The 16174-nt window shown below is 38.8% G+C and overlaps 2 protein-coding genes across 2 annotated transcripts; both read left to right on the forward strand.

The window, feature by feature from the left end:
- Nucleotides 1-4717: 4717 nt before the first annotated feature.
- On the forward strand, nucleotides 4718-6148 carry LOC145430853 (uncharacterized). The gene is made up of 4 exons (XM_080305829.1): nucleotides 4718-4876; nucleotides 5294-5435; nucleotides 5582-5654; nucleotides 5866-6148. Exons 1-4 carry the CDS (start codon nucleotides 4798-4800, stop codon nucleotides 5905-5907), a joined length of 336 nt encoding a protein of 111 aa, XP_080161955.1. The 5' UTR covers nucleotides 4718-4797; the 3' UTR covers nucleotides 5908-6148.
- Nucleotides 6149-12303: 6155 nt separating this feature from the next.
- LOC145431149 (uncharacterized) lies at nucleotides 12304-14437 on the forward strand. Its single transcript, XM_080306611.1, has 4 exons — nucleotides 12304-12666; nucleotides 13165-13288; nucleotides 13412-13490; nucleotides 14190-14437. The coding sequence occupies exons 1-4, from the start codon at nucleotides 12582-12584 to the stop codon at nucleotides 14223-14225; spliced, it is 324 nt and encodes a 107-aa protein (XP_080162737.1). The 5' UTR covers nucleotides 12304-12581; the 3' UTR covers nucleotides 14226-14437.
- Nucleotides 14438-16174: the final 1737 nt, after the last annotated feature.

Below are 16174 nucleotides of genomic sequence, written 5' to 3' on the forward strand. Positions count from 1 at the left end.
TGACAACAAAATACTTATTGTTGTGATTATTTCATGATGACGTCATGATCACAGGACACCAGGAGGCAGCATTTAACCGATATGGTAGAAGTAAAAGTGAACATTCAGAAATCACTTGAAAAGTTATTCACAAATTCATATTTTATTCATACTTTCATTAATGTTGCAGGAGCAGCAGACTGAGCACAGACACTCATACGGTCCTCTCCTCCTCCAGCTCCTTTAGGGAAACACTGAGGCGTTCCCAAGTCTGCCAAGAAACATGCGTCTTTGTCATTCGTTAGATTGCACATAATTAACTCTATTCCTCACATCTTAGTCCCTCCCACTACAGATGACAGCAGAAGAGGTGAAGACGAGGCATGAGACAAGATTTAACAGGTCTATTGCGGAGGTGTGGTCCCTGGCTCAGCTGCAAGGGCGAAGTAGTACAGTGAGCTCAAGGGGGCGGTGCTGGAGAGGCTGGTGGGGCCACAGCTGGTGGCGTTTGAACTGATGACAATCTCTTTCACCTTTATAGTGAAGCGAGAGAGTGGCATGAGAATGGAGAGCTGAGACCGGCGCCGAACAGACTGTGGGTCGTTATATGTGCGTGTAATTATAAAAACTGATATCCAAGAGCACAAACATTGTGTGTGTGGAAGTCCATCTTACAAGGACGTTAACAGACATCATGGAAACCTTGTTTTAAAGTGGTGTCAGTGTAAGAAAGTATGATTGGCAGGTCAAACCTATTTGTTTGAGTCACAGGAACAGAAGGAGTGAGATCAGCTTAAATAACTGAAGCTATCGATTTTTAAAGAGTCCTCCTTCTCTTATTGTTTATATATCCAGCTGAGCCAAAGTGTTTAGAAACTCTCTGTTCACCACACCAGACTGACTTCACTTCAAATCCGTTCTGTCTGGTTTGCTCTCTCTGAATAGTGATTTTGTGCATTTTGAAGCTTAAACTGGTTTTTAGAAGCTGTGATTCTGTCCTCTTACATGCCTTATAGATTTCTTAGTTGACAGACAGCTACTTTTGAGGAATCATCGCAGTCCTTCGACTGTGTGCGGTTTATTGTCGTCTCAGAAATTGTAGCTGAAGGCCTGATTTTCTTGAAAATATACTTTTAAAAAGTTAATATTCAAGGATGTTTTATAAAGAAAGAGAAACTCAAAAAGCAAAGTGCTTTCACAAAGACTTGAAAATAGTCAAAGATGGAGGCACACACCAGGATTACTACTGAGAATGGCATCCTAACTGTCCCATTTTTGTAGGTTTCTACTCTTTCACCTCCTTTGGCAGATGTTTCCTGCTGTTTGCATAACCAACAAGTCCCTTTGACCTGTGCGACTCCCACATCTCCTCCCTATTAGCCATGAGTCCCCGCCAATAGGGCGCAGATGGGTGCAGATACCAGAACTGAGGTTTTAGATTTTCTTTAAAGCATATTTGTACGTCTTTACATTTTCTTCAATACATTCGTGATAATATAATTTTTGTTCACATCCCATTTTAAATGATCTTGAGTCGTGTAGTTTATACATGTGGTTTTATAACTACAGCATATTTATGGCAGGTTTGAAATAAACTTCTGCATTAAAACAACATAATACGAAAACAGCAGAAATCTCAAATATTTACCAGTAATGGTTATTGGAAGTGTGACTAATGTTCTCTGAGTTCCTTCCATTTATATAATGTTGCTGACTAACAGAGGAGCTAATCATGATGAGTAATCTCATCGCTGGCCTCTTCTTTTCTCTCTTTGTGACCAGCTGTGCAGCCTGTTCCATCACTCATAGTTTGGGTTTGACCTGCTGTCATAAGGTCATCACCCAGGAAATAAAGACAATCAGACGCTACATTCAACAAAAAAAACACATTATGAGTGCAGGCAGCACGCCTTCCTGTGAGCAAGCTGCGATTTAAAGGGAAGTCAAAGATTTTCCATGTGTAATGGCGACTCCCTGTGGAATTATGTCTTCACAGATGACTTATTACCACATCATCTGAAACCATAGAGGTGGTGAATGACTCTTAGCTTTTATTTGATAACAACAAGGGGGGAAACGTAATATCTCAGGATAAGATAAATACCATGTCCTAATATTTTAGTATTTATATGATAAAATGTATTGTGTCTCTGCTTTTAAGATAGCAAACAGGCATGATTCAGGATTTTGAATCACTGAAAGACGAAATAGAAAATGTAATTACTGTAATTACCTCCCTGCTAATTAATCTTGCTGTAGTGTCGTCCTTCAGCTGCCTCAAATCTCTCGTCTCCTGCTTGAACGGACTCAAACTCCATCATCTTGACCTAGGGCCACTCTAACCACTGTGCTCATGCAGCTGCAGACTGCCACCAACTGTAGTCCAGGACAGTGGATCTGAGACTTATTAGTGAGGCAGCACACTCTAGAATTATTCTATTTATACTGATAGAACAAAAATCCATTTTTGTAAACTGTGTAAATGCTCAGAGTCAGAAAGGACCATTATCCACGTGTGACGTTCTGCAGTGCAGACCGAGCGAAGGTGTGTGTGGACCCAGGAGCAGACACAGGTGAGGAGACGGTTCCTGGTGAAAGGCTGAAGACATGCCTTTATTTGGAGCGATTACAAGAGTGCAAAAATAAAAACACTACAAGAATGGTGACGAGTGCTAAACTAAAACTTAAACTGGGAAATAATAGAAGTGACTATGAGAACCGACTATGGGAAAATAACCGTGACGACTATGAACTAAACTTTGGGCTGGTACATGAACTACAAACATGACCAGCACAAAATCCTGAAAGACACATAACGTGTAATGTGGGAGGGAACACAGACGTAGCAACGCTGAACACGAGGAGACTGAGGACTTAAATACACACATGAGGACACAGCTGACTCCAATGAAACATAATGACAACACAGGGGAGAGTAACACTCGACACACTAACACGAGACACGGACCTTCAAAGTAAAACAGGAAATATGACAGGCGCAGACTAGACACTAAAGTAAACCTAAGAACAAAACTCTTAACCAGAATAACACTGAAACTTAGGAATATAATAACAGGAAAACTAAAGAATCGGTAAAAACACCTTAATACAAGAAACTGAAAATGCCTGATCAAAATGACCAAAACTGTGACACCATGATATGCTTACTGGTTAACGACTTCACCCATCGAAACACCGCGATGGCTGTAATGATGACACTTGATAATGAAAGTCAAAACCAGTGGATGACATCATGATCATGGCTTCCTCTATCTTCCTCTCTTTCCACCTGCTTTTTAAACATACATTTTCCCCTGAGTTCAAACGACTTATTAATAAAGTTTGGAAATGGATCATCATGTAATTTGTACGTGACCAGTGGAGTATTAAAGATTACTAAAAAAAGACCCCAGTAATCTTAAGCATGTAAATTATGGTGTATATTTGTTGAAAATGACAAAGAATAGAGGTGGTTTTTGTGGTGACCACTCATTAAAAGCTGTTAAAAACAAAAGTCATAGAGGAAAGTACTTTCAGATTTGACCACAAAACTGGGTCACCCATTAATTGCAGATGGTTGTTGAAAGGAAACCCCCATAAAGTTACATGTAGGAGGTGCAAACCACTAATAAAATCAACACCCGCAGGTTAACATGAACAAAACTGATCACGTCACAGAGAGTCCCTGTGCTCGGTCTGTGGAAAGCCCTTCCACAAACCAAGGGAACATCTCTCTCTCTATATATTATATTATATTATATTATATTATATTATATTATATTATATTATATTATATTATATTATATTATATTATATTATATTATATTAACCAGGTGAATTAAAATGCTTGAACATATAACATGGTTAAGTGTCAATATTTACATGAGGGATTAAAAATATGAGAGAAAAATGAATGTGTTGTGCTGGAAAAACAGCTGATTAAATTTATTGCATAGATGCTAATTTTCATAATCAATGTGCAGGCTGAACTCAAACACAGGGCTCAGGAAGGTCACTTTAAGTGATTTTACTTACAGTGAACTATTTATCTTAATTTATTAGTTCGTGAAGATCTGAGCTCAAACGCCAACAGGAGCGGGTCAGATCGCTCCTCCACAGATCCTATTTCAGATTACTGCCTCTCAGGGAAACAAAACAGGACTTCTGCACAGAGGAGAAAACAAGTAAGCTACAGGCAACGTTTCATAGATGTGAGGTGACAACTTAAGAATCATGTGTGTTTAAAAATATTACGAAACATTTAAATACATCATCCAGCAGCTGGACTTGGACTTATTTGACATACGGTTGACGAAAGGGTGTAAAATTCCCTTTAGGGTGCAGAACTTTCCTCTACACTAATTTCAGTAAATAAATAAATCTTTTAATTCTTACTTTTAGTGCTGCTTATTATTGCAATAATCATGAATCATGCAGACCAGAGCTTGCTTCACAGCAGCTTAATTCGGCTACAACTGCTAATATTGCTGCTACTGCTATAAAATGTCAGTGCTTGTTGGATGACTATTCATATTTGGGTTTAGGTTGCATATTATCAGGCTTCAACTCATTACAGAAAATGTTAGCTTGGAACAAACTAAACAACAACCCTCAGCACTGGAGGAAGAAAGCTACCAACCACAGCATTGTGTGGTTGTCATGTTTCCATTGTGTGTCAATACATCACCAAACAGCCCCTAATTCAGTGACAAGCTTCAGTATATAAGATGACTCACTCTCACACTCTGACCAGTTCATCAACTGGTAACAAACAAACTTTAGATCCAGACTCATATTTGGTGCTTTCAGCGTCTGAACATGTGCCCGAGTCTCTCCACCGGCCGCCCGATTCTTCTGCTCTCCCTGAGTGTGGTGATGCTCATCATCGTATCAGAAGGTATCAGAGTTTTTGTGTATTTCTGGAGTTTGCTCTGTTGTGACAGTTCAGTATCATCAGCTAAAAGTCTGTTCATCAAAGTGGTTATGAATCTATCTGACCTTAATGCAACTCAACAACTGTCATTAGGAACTGAAACTACTGTAGATTGTAACAGAGCCGGTGTTTGTTGACACATTGCAGCTGACTACATTCGGGAATTTGTTTTAGCTACTTGGAGAAACTCTGGACAAATTTAAAGCACAACTTGAAGATTTTCATGGTTAATTAAAACCACTTGTTTTATATTATACATAATAATTAGTACAACATTTATGTAGCTTTATAAATCACCTGAGAACACAGTTCATTTTATCCTGTGTAAAGTCTGACAAGCTCTGAATAATAATGAGTATAATGTGTGATGGTGTGTTGCAGGGGCTGGCCACGTGGAGAGTTCCTGCTATCATGCTGCTGAGTACTCTAAAACTAGGAAAAACAGCCATGTCGCACCTAACTGGACAAAAAACATCATCAGCTGCTTTAAACAAGACCAACAGGGCTGCACACCTGGCTACCTGTAAGCAGAACTTCCTTTGAATGTAAATAAAATGTAGGGCTGTATCCAAATATTAGCATTTTTGCATCTACATACGAGGAGTGAGCCTTTGATTTGCCTTTCTCTCTTCCTCTCTCTATACTTATTCCTTTCTTTTCTTATTCCAGGGTTAAAACAAGAGGAGGAAAGACATTTTTTCTCAAACCAGACACGAAGTGGCTGAAAAAGAAAATAAACGAGGTCAGAAACAAAATATAAATCAAACTGTGGGCACAAAGTCTAGAAAAAACAACATTTCCAACTGAAGTATTCAGATTATAAATGAATTAAAAGGTTATACAAAGACTCTGGACTTTTCTAATGTTGCTTCTTCGTGTCTTCTTTTCTTTTTTTTTTTTTTTTTTTTGTCGTGTCTTCTTTTCATGTCACCTTCTCTCTTTCCACACCACAGAAAACTCTGCAGTGTCCTCCAGTGATTTCTAAAAGAAGCTGATGTGGGAACAAACAAAGTTGAAGCAAAGCAGCCACAGAAGCATTTTCCAGTTCAAACCTTTACAGAAACATCTGCTGAGAAACGTTTTATTATTTCTGTAAATTATTTGTAGAGCTTAAAAATCAGATTTTATGGAACTGTTTAGTTAAGATGTTTGTAAATATGAATATTTCAAATGACCTTATTCTGTCTTCAAGATGAGATTGATGTCAAATTCTAATAAAAGTATTTAAAATTCTGATTTGTTTCATTAGTCTGTGTGAGATTATTTATTATTTGCTGTCAGGATTTAAAGTGACAATACAACACTAACTGTCATAGTTAATGTGGGGAGGTACCCAGGGGCCATTTTAGACCATTTTGGGGGTGCTTCAGCAACCGCAAAATGAATCAAAGCACCCCCAAAGATTTCTTACTTTTTTGACAATATTTGCTGTTTGTGTGACACACTACTAAAAATATAAAAAGCATACAGTACTTGGTTGAGATGGAACATTTTAACAACAAAAGTATAGATAACCCTCCCCCCCGCAAAGTGGTTTGTTCCAGCTCAACTCTCCCCTACTCTGGCTCTAGCGCCTTTCTGCCAGAGCGATGGTGGCTGAGACGCAGCAGAGCGGAGGTGTAAGTGCCTGGCCTAAAACATGTTGGCTGCATTTAACCTTCAGTTACTCTTTATATAGTTAGGTAGGAGTCAGTCCATGTTTCTTTTTAGCTGAAAAACATTACACCCAGGTAACCTGCAGTGTTGAAAACGTGTTTCCGACAATGTTTGCTACCCTACAATCCGTCCTGCTCCGTAGTAAAATCAGCAACATATGACCGTCCTGTTGCTCCCATTGAAATGTATACAGCGTATTTAAAATCTAAAACTTATAATTGTCCGCAGCCTGCTGTGGTTACCACTGTCCTGCTTGAAATGGATACTAACTAGCTAACTTACTGGATGCCCATTAACCTTATGACTCCTGTTGTGTGTGTGCGTGTGTGTGTGTGTGTGTGTGTGTGTGTGTGTGTGTGTGTGTGTGTGTGTGTGTGTGTTTGTGTGTGTGTGCATTGTGTACAGAGAGACAGCCAGGTTCATAATGGATATAAGGAAGTTTTTTCAAAAAAAGGAGCCACATTCAGGTAAAAGTGTAAAAATCAAATGATCCATCAATCAAGAATAATGTTGGATCAGTGTTTCAATGTTTATCTTTTATTAGATGTTCATGTGGTTTGGTTATTTGCCTTTTGGTTGAAAGTACACTGAGAGAGAACTTTTTGTTAGTGATCATAATAGTATTTTTTATATATTAATTAAATTTTTCATCTAATTGAATACAATCTATTTGTGTATGATTGTCAGTCCAAAGAGGGAGAGAGGAAAGAGGGGAACGTGAGGAGAAAGTACAAGGTCAGGAAGAACCAGGTAAGAAAACAGACAGGGAACAGTGACAGGCACAACAGAAACTGTTAAACTGACAAAGAGAAAAAACCTGATTTTACTCACAATCTGGAAGTTGTGTCCTCCCTATATTAAAGCTGCTGTACAGAATCTGCAAAACAAACTGGGTTGAAACATTTTTGACCCTCTTTAACAACATTCCAACATAACATTATAATTGATCGGGGAGATTAAAATTAATTATATATTTTTATGTGGTTCAGCCGCAACTCTACTAAAACCTCAGCCAGTAATAGGTAGGCCAACCTTTGGACCGTCCAGTTGTCTGTATGACTGCTGCAGTACATGCATCACATTTGCACACTATCAGAAAGAGCGAAACAGCCCTGGTGGAGTGAGAAGCTGCAAAGAGAAGCAGATGCTCTGTTTACATTCTAAATATGTTTTAAGCTTGTTTCAAAGATTCTGCACAGCAGCTTTAAATGTTTTCTAAAAGCACACAGACACTTATCAGTGTTTCTCAAACTTTTTACAGTGTGGACCACCTGATAAAATGTCAAGCTCTCCTAAGGACCACTATGAAAGCATGAAACTCATAAATCTTACAACACAAAATTAGTATCTGCAATAAAGATTTTTTCATGCATTGTATACATTCTACCAGAGGCAAATTTGCCTCCATTTATATATATATTTTTTAAATATTTTGTAATAATTGATTTGTAATAATTTATTCTGTTTTGGGAGTGTTTTTTATGTATCTGTATTATATTATACATACGCATTAAAAGTGAATCTCTGTCCAAAAAATGCACTCAGTTTACTTTTTTACTCACTATGAGCATCAGTCATTATTCTTCCCCAGTAATTAAGGTTAGGAAATGTATTTTTTCTATTCCAATCCATTCTTCTTTAGCAGCATTTACATAACCTTTATCTGATTTGATGGTTTTGTTACAGACTTTTCAAAAAAGTGTTTTGTTTTTCTTTCACAAATGTGGGGATTAAATTGTTAAAATGTACAAAACAGTGATGTCATGTTTTGTGACGAGGACCCAGGCACAGAGAGACTTGATGAATTTAAGAATCTTATGATTTAATAAAGAAATTTGCAGACTTGCACAGAGATGGTAAAATTACGATGACTGATAAAGGAGACGAAGACAACAGACGATGAGGACAGGGAGGATGCAGGGACCGAAAGAGACAGGGAAGAAGTCTCATTGTGACGAGTAAAGTGTATCTCAGCTGGCCGGGCAGCTCTCTGGGTGCTCAGCCCCCCCAAAGCTCTGATCCTAGAATCGCCCCTGGAGGTACCCAAACACAGACATCAGAGGCCTGTACAAAGCAGGATGATTCAGGCTTATTTAGTTAACCCTGCGTTCTCTGTGCAACCAAAGTGCTTCACTGTTTATCAGCGTACATCACCATGGTAACTTATGCTCCTCTCCTTGCACCTTTGCCCCTCCCACTACAGTTGCCAGCAGAGGAGATGTAACAGACTGGGACATCCTCACTTTGGAAACTTGTCTTAACGTGATGCCAGTTAAAAGTGACCTTTTCTGAATCATACCCACTGAATGAAACCAGTTATACTTCAAGAGTGCCTCACTTTCCCACTTTCTATTAAAGGTATGTTAGGAACTGTGACATCTTTCAACATGGAGCACTGTTGCTAATACCCTTCCTTGGTCTGTGATTTCATGTTGCTGTAGTGTTCTGTGTTTATGATTTGCTATATTCTGAGTTTTCCTATTCATGCGAATGCATCCCATAATCTCCAAAGTTGCCAGAAACAACTTACCAAGGAGGTGTCTTAGTCAGCTGCTCAAACAACCTCAGTTCTTTCTGTTAGATGTGGGCACTATCAGTTTTGCTGTGAACACCTCCTGAATGATCTGAGGATGAGTCCAGACACCTATTAGACAAAGCTCCTTTCTTCAGCTTTAAACTATGATCTACTCTTTCTAGTCCTCCTTGTCCTCCATGTGTTGATCTCTGCCATCCCTCTCTATCAAGTGTGTCTGTGTATGATTAATACATTTGAGTTTTAGAGAGTTTTACATTTGCAACACATTCCAAGAGGATTTGGACTTTATAAAGGAGCTTTGGATGAGCTTATCTTGGAGAACTGGGAAAGGTATGCAGTTGAATAAATGAACCATCTGTCTGTGAGTCCTTGCATCAGGAAACAACAAATCTGTCTCCTGAGGGACAATCCTTTAGGTTCACTTTCTCTGTTTCATTAGTTACAATAAGACTTATTGACATTTAACCATTTTAGTTTGTCAGTTCTGAATCTCTTGGAAACCCCCGAATAACAGATCTCACACTCAATCACTACCCACAACATGTGGCCAAAAGTGAGGGTAGGAACATAAATCAGCCAGTAAATTAATAGCTTTGCTGTCAGACTCGGCTCTGTTACCCACAAACAGAGTAGCACACACAGTCTAACTCAGCACTTCCTTCTTGCTTGCTCTCTCTTCTCTTGCAGAGTCTGATTTGTGATGTTATACACTTTAAGGCTGAAACTGATTTTTAGAAGCTGTGACACACTGACCTCTCACATGAAGTCAGGAAGACTGCTCTCAGACCCACCTCTGCTAGCTGTACACGTAACCCAAGTAGACCTTAGTGGTTCCGATCAAACAGATGATGTGAGTTAATCTTTATTTTTTCAAATCTTGATTTTGTCCCAGGTGAATGTCTTCAGAAGAAAGAGCCAATTTGGTAAGAATATTTTAGAGGATTTATTTTCCATATTTTGTCCTGTACTTCAGCTAGAATAGAAAAAAAGACACAAAGCTGGAGTTATTCTGTGTCTTTATGCTGCACAGCTGCCTCTTCTTCTCTCATTCGCTCCCCTGCCTCTCCTGTTTCTACTTCAATCATGAAACTGATCAATGATCAGCTGATCGGCTTTTCTCTCTTGTTTGTTTATCGCCCACTTTGCACCAGAAAGACAAAACCAGTGGATGTCGCACTAAACAACAGCAGCACGTTTAAGCTTGATCAGCTGTTGTTAGAATTTATTTAATATTAATTTCTAGTATCAGCTGATGTTTGCTGGAGCTGGTCATGATATCGGTCTGGATATGTGGTGAGAGGGAAACATGAAGATGAAACCAGGAGATGTCCTTACTGAATCATCAGAGCTGTGATGGAGAAACAGGTTTACCTTTTAGGTAACAAGAATGAGTTGAAGGGAAGTTATGAACTGTTTCTGAGAGACAAATAACACCAGGATCCTTTTCTATGTAGCTGACAGCTGGTAACTGTGCAGGGGCGGGTCTAGCAAAGTGTTGCCAGGGGGGCCAGGTAGGGCATTAACAGGGAGAGGTGGGCACAAAGAAATACTTTTCTTTCTTATTCTCATTTAAAATGTCTCGTTTTTAACAAATAATTATCTGAATCTTACAACAAATGATTGATAGATTGATGCATATATAGAACAGTGCATCACTGTCACAACAGTGTTTATTTTCATTCAAAGGCTTTGTGATTTTTTTCCTATAATGGCGGGCCAGTCTCTAGTCAAAATGTCGGTCGATTTTTTTGTCCCAGTCCAGCCCTGTATGCAGCTCATCTGCAGTCTGGTGTTACCTACATCTTCCTATTCGGAAGGCAGAATTTCCGAGTTTCCGAGTACAAACGAAAGCACCACGACTGCAGTTTTCGTGTTGGATGTAAAAACCGCACAATACACTGTGACGTAGGCTAGAATCATGGCGGCGGCCAACGACGGTCCAGGCGTGGGATTTCTCTCGTGGAATTATGCACATTATTTTTTCCTTCCAATTGGTAGGTGGCACAGTGCACTTGTGGCGAGTAAGCAAGCTCGAAGACTGGCACTCTTGCTGGGTTTCCAGTTCCGGAATCAAGACATTAACAAGAGAATTTTGAATAAAACCGAAGTTACTTTCCCTAGTAACTAGTTACTTTGAAAGTAACGAGTAACTTTAAGTAAGTTACTGAGTTATTTTTGATAGAAGTAACTAGTAATGTAACTAAGTTACTAATTCAAAGTAACTTAGCCAACACTGGTTGTGTCTCGGGCTCAGTGTCAAGTCTGCACCTCTGTGTTATACTTCCTGTTTTACTTTGACAGGCTGTCCCTTGTTAATGTATTCTGCTTTGCTTCCTTTGTCTTGTAGGTCTGATTACCGCGTTACTCCCATGTGTATTTAAGCCCTGTGTTTCTCTGTCAGTTGTCATGTTGTGACCTCAGCAATTTTTAGACAAGAGAGAAGATTAATTTTATTTCGATGTGGAGCAGATGGAGTGAGTTCCTCCTGAATGATCTCTGAGTCTGAGTCCAGAAACCCTTTTCAGCTGCTTGAATCCATGAATCATTGATCTTACTCCTTCAGTCAATACTCAATACTATGGCCCCAACTTGTGTTGTGGCCATAGGTTAGGGTAGGAACATAGAACTCTGCTCTCTCCTTTGGATCAATTGGATCCCAACTACACTTCACTTTCCTCTCTCCCTATCTTGCTCTTTTTCTGGTGTAGTGTGCACTCTGGTAAATGATTTTATGTTTTTAAGGCTTTAATTGGATAGAAGGCATGACACGCTGTGCTCTTACATGCTTTATAGATTGTTTAAATTAATTTTAAACAGCAGTTTTCATGGCAGCTCTGTGCAGTTGGTGTTGTCTTACGGACAGAAAACTGGCGGCCTGATTTACTCTGTAAATGTATACTTTTAAATGAGCTCTGTCTGTAGTCAAAAAGTTACAAAAATGTCCACTGAACATGTAACTTTAACTGTAGGGTGGTGTACTGAAAGGAACCAACCTAAAAAAGGATAGACAATAAGAAAATCCCTTTCATTGGAGGCTTTGCTACAACCACACAGTCAAGCTTTGGATTCTGCTGTTCAAAGCTAAAAATGTGGATCTGAAAAACCCTTCGATGATAACTCCTATTTGGTGAAGAAATAGGTCAAAGTTCAAGGTCCGGCATGAGTACATGCATGGATTGCACATCAGCCACAATTTATCAATCTAGCTATGAGCGTGATGACGAGTAAGAGGTGATGATGGCAGCATGTGGCCAGTTTGAAGAAAGGAGAAGAAAACAACAAACGTGAACATATAAAGACATGAAGAACACACAGTGGGAGTGTTTGTTGCTGTACATCATTTCCTCAGAATAGCCTGCTCAATTTCCACATTTCCTCTTTTTGTGACAAACTACAGTATATAAGACCACACAAGCGTCAGCCTAACAAAGTTGCTTAGAGCACTGATCCAGAGTCAGATTTGGCGCCTTTCAGCTCATGAAGATGTGTCCGACTCTCTCCATCAGCCGCTGGATTTTCCTGCTCTGTCTGCCTGTCGTGATGCTCGTCTCTGTGCAGAAAGGTACAGCTCTTCTTTTAATGGTGTTTGCAGTGTTTTCACTATATAGAAGGAAACACTATCTTTATTGTATCTCAAACTTTAATGCAACCAGAGAGATGTTTAATATTGTTTTGACAGTTTTATTGTGAGTGCAAACAACCTCAATACAGCAATTCAATCAGTAAATGTACTTTTAGAGGTTAAATCTCACGTTTTGATCCTCTTAAGAGAAACCTGATGCCTGTTTGCTTAGTTGTAATAATTTTTTATTGGATAACAGAAACTAGGGGTCACGTAAAGATCTAGAGCCCACTTTCTTTTTCTTTTAAGAAAATCTCTTGAATGAAAGGAATCATTTAATGTCAAAATTAAGAGAAAATTATCAATGACTTTCAGGAACATTTAATAATCATGAATAATAGCAGTATTCCTAATATTTGTTGAGTTCATTTCATACTTACAATAACACTCGTGTCATGTCATGCTGATTAAGCTCATTGTTGTTCTCTTTTCATGCAGCCCATTCCTCAGCTCAGAGTTTGGGTTTGCCGTGCTGCCACAAGGTCATCACCCAGGAAGTAAAGACAATCCAAAGTTGCTTTGAACAAAAACCACGCTATCGCTGCAGGCAACACGCCTTCCTGTGAGCAAGCCTAGATTTAAACACAACTCTGAATTTTCCATGTTAATAACGAGTACATTATACATGTTGCACTGAGACACTGATGTAACAACATGTTTCACTTGTTTGTGTTTCTGCTTTTAGCATCATCAACAAGCGGCATAAAAATAAGATATGGTGCATTGATCCAAATTCTGAGTGGCTCAAAGACAAAATAGAGAAGGTGAGTCAAAGGTGACATCGCTCAAAGTGACTCTTCTGCAAACAAGATTACTGGATTGAGTTCCACTAAAGGAAACACCCGACTAAACTAAGTTGCCAAACGTCCATCTTCCATCATAGTCAGCACGATACGTTGACTACAGTGAATTTATCACTGGAAAATCCCCTCCCGTCTAGTTTAGTCGCTGCGTCTTTCAGCTGCCTCAAATCTCTCATCTCGCGGTTGAATGAACTCCAGCTCCATCATCTCAAACTGTGCCTGGTGACAGCAGACGTTCTTTTCTGGAAATCCACTGGGAGCTACTGGTTTGGGCCGCTCTAACCAGGACCTGCAGGAGAGCTGGTGTCACTATGCACACGAGGTTGGCGACTGTCACCAACTGTATCCCAGCATGGTGGAGGTGGAGTTCAACTATGGAATTAGGAACTAATTCCACTGACTAATTAACACTGACTTCACATCCAGTGAAGTCAGTGTTTTATAAAGAGATATGGGATGAAAGGAAACCTCTAAAAATGTAGGAGGGGGAAGCCACTCATTAGCCTTTGCTGGTGTGAAACTGATGGACGATAATATCAGACTCCCACTGTGAAGTAACGTACAAAAACAAAACTATAGATCAGCCTAACAGACAGTAATAATAAAATATTCTGTAAAATATTTCTAACTGTAAATATTTCTCTGTTTTCTTCTCCACAGGGAGAACTGAAATGTCCTCCGGTGATAAGTGTATGAAGCAACAATGAGACCACAAAACATCAGAGCAAAGACAACATTTTGTACTTATTTAATTGTAATTCTTTTTGCAGATGTATTTATTTATTTATTATGTAAGTTATTATTTTAGCCTTTAAGCCATCAACATCATTCCTAATTTGTTGTAGATGACAGTAATAAAAGTTGTTCTTTGTGACTCTAAATAAATATGGATCATGTTTAAAGTAAAATCTAATGCAGTTTGGTGATTCTTTTCTGGGCGGCAGTGCAGAGAAATTTCTGTTCTGACTCAGTGTCACATTTCTTTCAAATTGTTAACATGTAAAATATAACAGGTAGAAATCAGTTCATAACAGAGCTGAGGCAAAACCATTATTTTTATTAATCCTTACAAATAATATTAACGAAAAGCTGATAATGAAAGAAAACTTTCACGTAAGAGGAAACTGAGGAAAAGTGTTGCTTTGGATCATGTACATTATGTGCATTTATGAGGACACTGGGCCATGAAACCTGTATCTGTATCGGGTGACCTGATGTCCCTCTTTAAGCGCAGCTGCACAACATTTTATGTCCCCCTGTCCCACATTTTGACCGACTCTGCAGGACATGCACTTTCATAAGGTCTGGCTTTAGTCAGTGCAGCTGAATGGAAACATTTCTTATACTTAAATTAAGTTTAGCCTGTCTAATTCTATACCCACGGAGACTCACAGGGAAAGTCACGAAAGTTACACGCTGTGCAGATTTTGGTAAATATGATGGAAATGAACACAAAGAAAATGATGCAGTAATATAATCTGAGAAACTGAGGGAAAATATGATGTGATGTGACATTATTTGTAAGTCATACTTGGCTAAAAATTGCTAAAATATTCAGAAATGGCTAAAAAAGGGATGTTGATCTATGGACACATCATTACTGAAACCCAAAGACTGTTACCAGGCAGAACAGCTGAATAAAATACAGCCTATTGTGTGAGATCATAACAACAAAGTTTAGCCTCCTTTTCTTCCTGTTGTATTGACTTAGCAAGAGAATTTAAAACATTGCATTAAAATATAAGATATTTGACAGACTCCCTGCTTTGGTAATGTGCTGTTGTCCCAAACAAACACTGTGTTTGTCCCACATTTAGTTTATTCATCAGAGTCAAAATGAAACTGTATGAAGGATTCATTTTACATGCCTTCATTAAATTGTATATAAAATAAGTAAATAAGTCAATAACTAAAAACTTTGAAGAGGTCAGATGGGAAGCTGTTGTCAGATTTATCCAGTTTGATGTTGAATGATGGAGGTGTTATGATACCAGAGGTGTCTGTGGCTCTAAAGCTGAGGTAACATCCCGTCTTGCCAAAACGAGTCTAAAATATTAGAATAAAATATGTGATTTTACAGTGACATCACAACAGAAGCTACATTTTCTTGCTGACCAGTCAGGTTATGGTTTTAATCTGTGTTATGCTGCCGACAAAATACACCAACATGTGATGTCCATAACTCGCATTAGAAATTAAATTTGTTTCTCCACTCGTTTATGTTTTACATCACCACTAACGTTGCCATGACGCTCATTGTTGACTGTGCAAAGTCATTTCTTGTGGAAATTCAGACACATTTGGTCCTGTGTGTATTCAAGCTGTGTCATGAGATGTTTCAGAGGTGAAACATGCAAAGCTTTACAAGCTCAGGTCTGCAATGACTCTATTTATAACATGTGTATTAGTAAAACCGCTGTCAGTCGCACACCTCTGATGTCAGAGCTGACATGGTCTTTGAGGTCAGTGAACTAGCTGATCAGTTATTTATAACTCCGGTGTTTCTGTCACTGCTGCAGACAGTAAGCATAGAAATACAGTGAATCATCAATACAAAGGAAAAAGAGAGTCACCTTTCTAAATTGATCATTTATTCTCAGTAACAACTTTTAACATGAGCCTGAAAATCAGCATTTTTTATTTTA

This window comes from Astatotilapia calliptera, chromosome 9 (assembly GCF_964374335.1).
Source record: "Astatotilapia calliptera chromosome 9, fAstCal68.1, whole genome shotgun sequence".
Lineage (NCBI taxonomy): Eukaryota > Metazoa > Chordata > Actinopteri > Cichliformes > Cichlidae > Astatotilapia > Astatotilapia calliptera.

Excerpts from the sequence above, each read along its gene's own strand:
- LOC145430853 (XM_080305829.1), top strand. The coding sequence starts at position 4,798 with ATGTGCCCGAGTCTCTCCACCGGCCGCCCGATTCTTCTGCTCTCCCTG. Across the intron at positions 4,877-5,293 it reads GCTCATCATCGTATCAGAAG|GGGCTGGCCACGTGGAGAGT; the intron begins GTATCAGAGTTT and ends GGTGTGTTGCAG. Across the intron at positions 5,436-5,581 it reads GGCTGCACACCTGGCTACCT|GGTTAAAACAAGAGGAGGAA; the intron begins GTAAGCAGAACT and ends TTCTTATTCCAG.
- LOC145431149 (XM_080306611.1), top strand. The coding sequence starts at position 12,582 with ATGAAGATGTGTCCGACTCTCTCCATCAGCCGCTGGATTTTCCTGCTC. Across the intron at positions 12,667-13,164 it reads GCTCGTCTCTGTGCAGAAAG|CCCATTCCTCAGCTCAGAGT; the intron begins GTACAGCTCTTC and ends CTTTTCATGCAG. Across the intron at positions 13,289-13,411 it reads TGCAGGCAACACGCCTTCCT|CATCATCAACAAGCGGCATA; the intron begins GTGAGCAAGCCT and ends TTCTGCTTTTAG.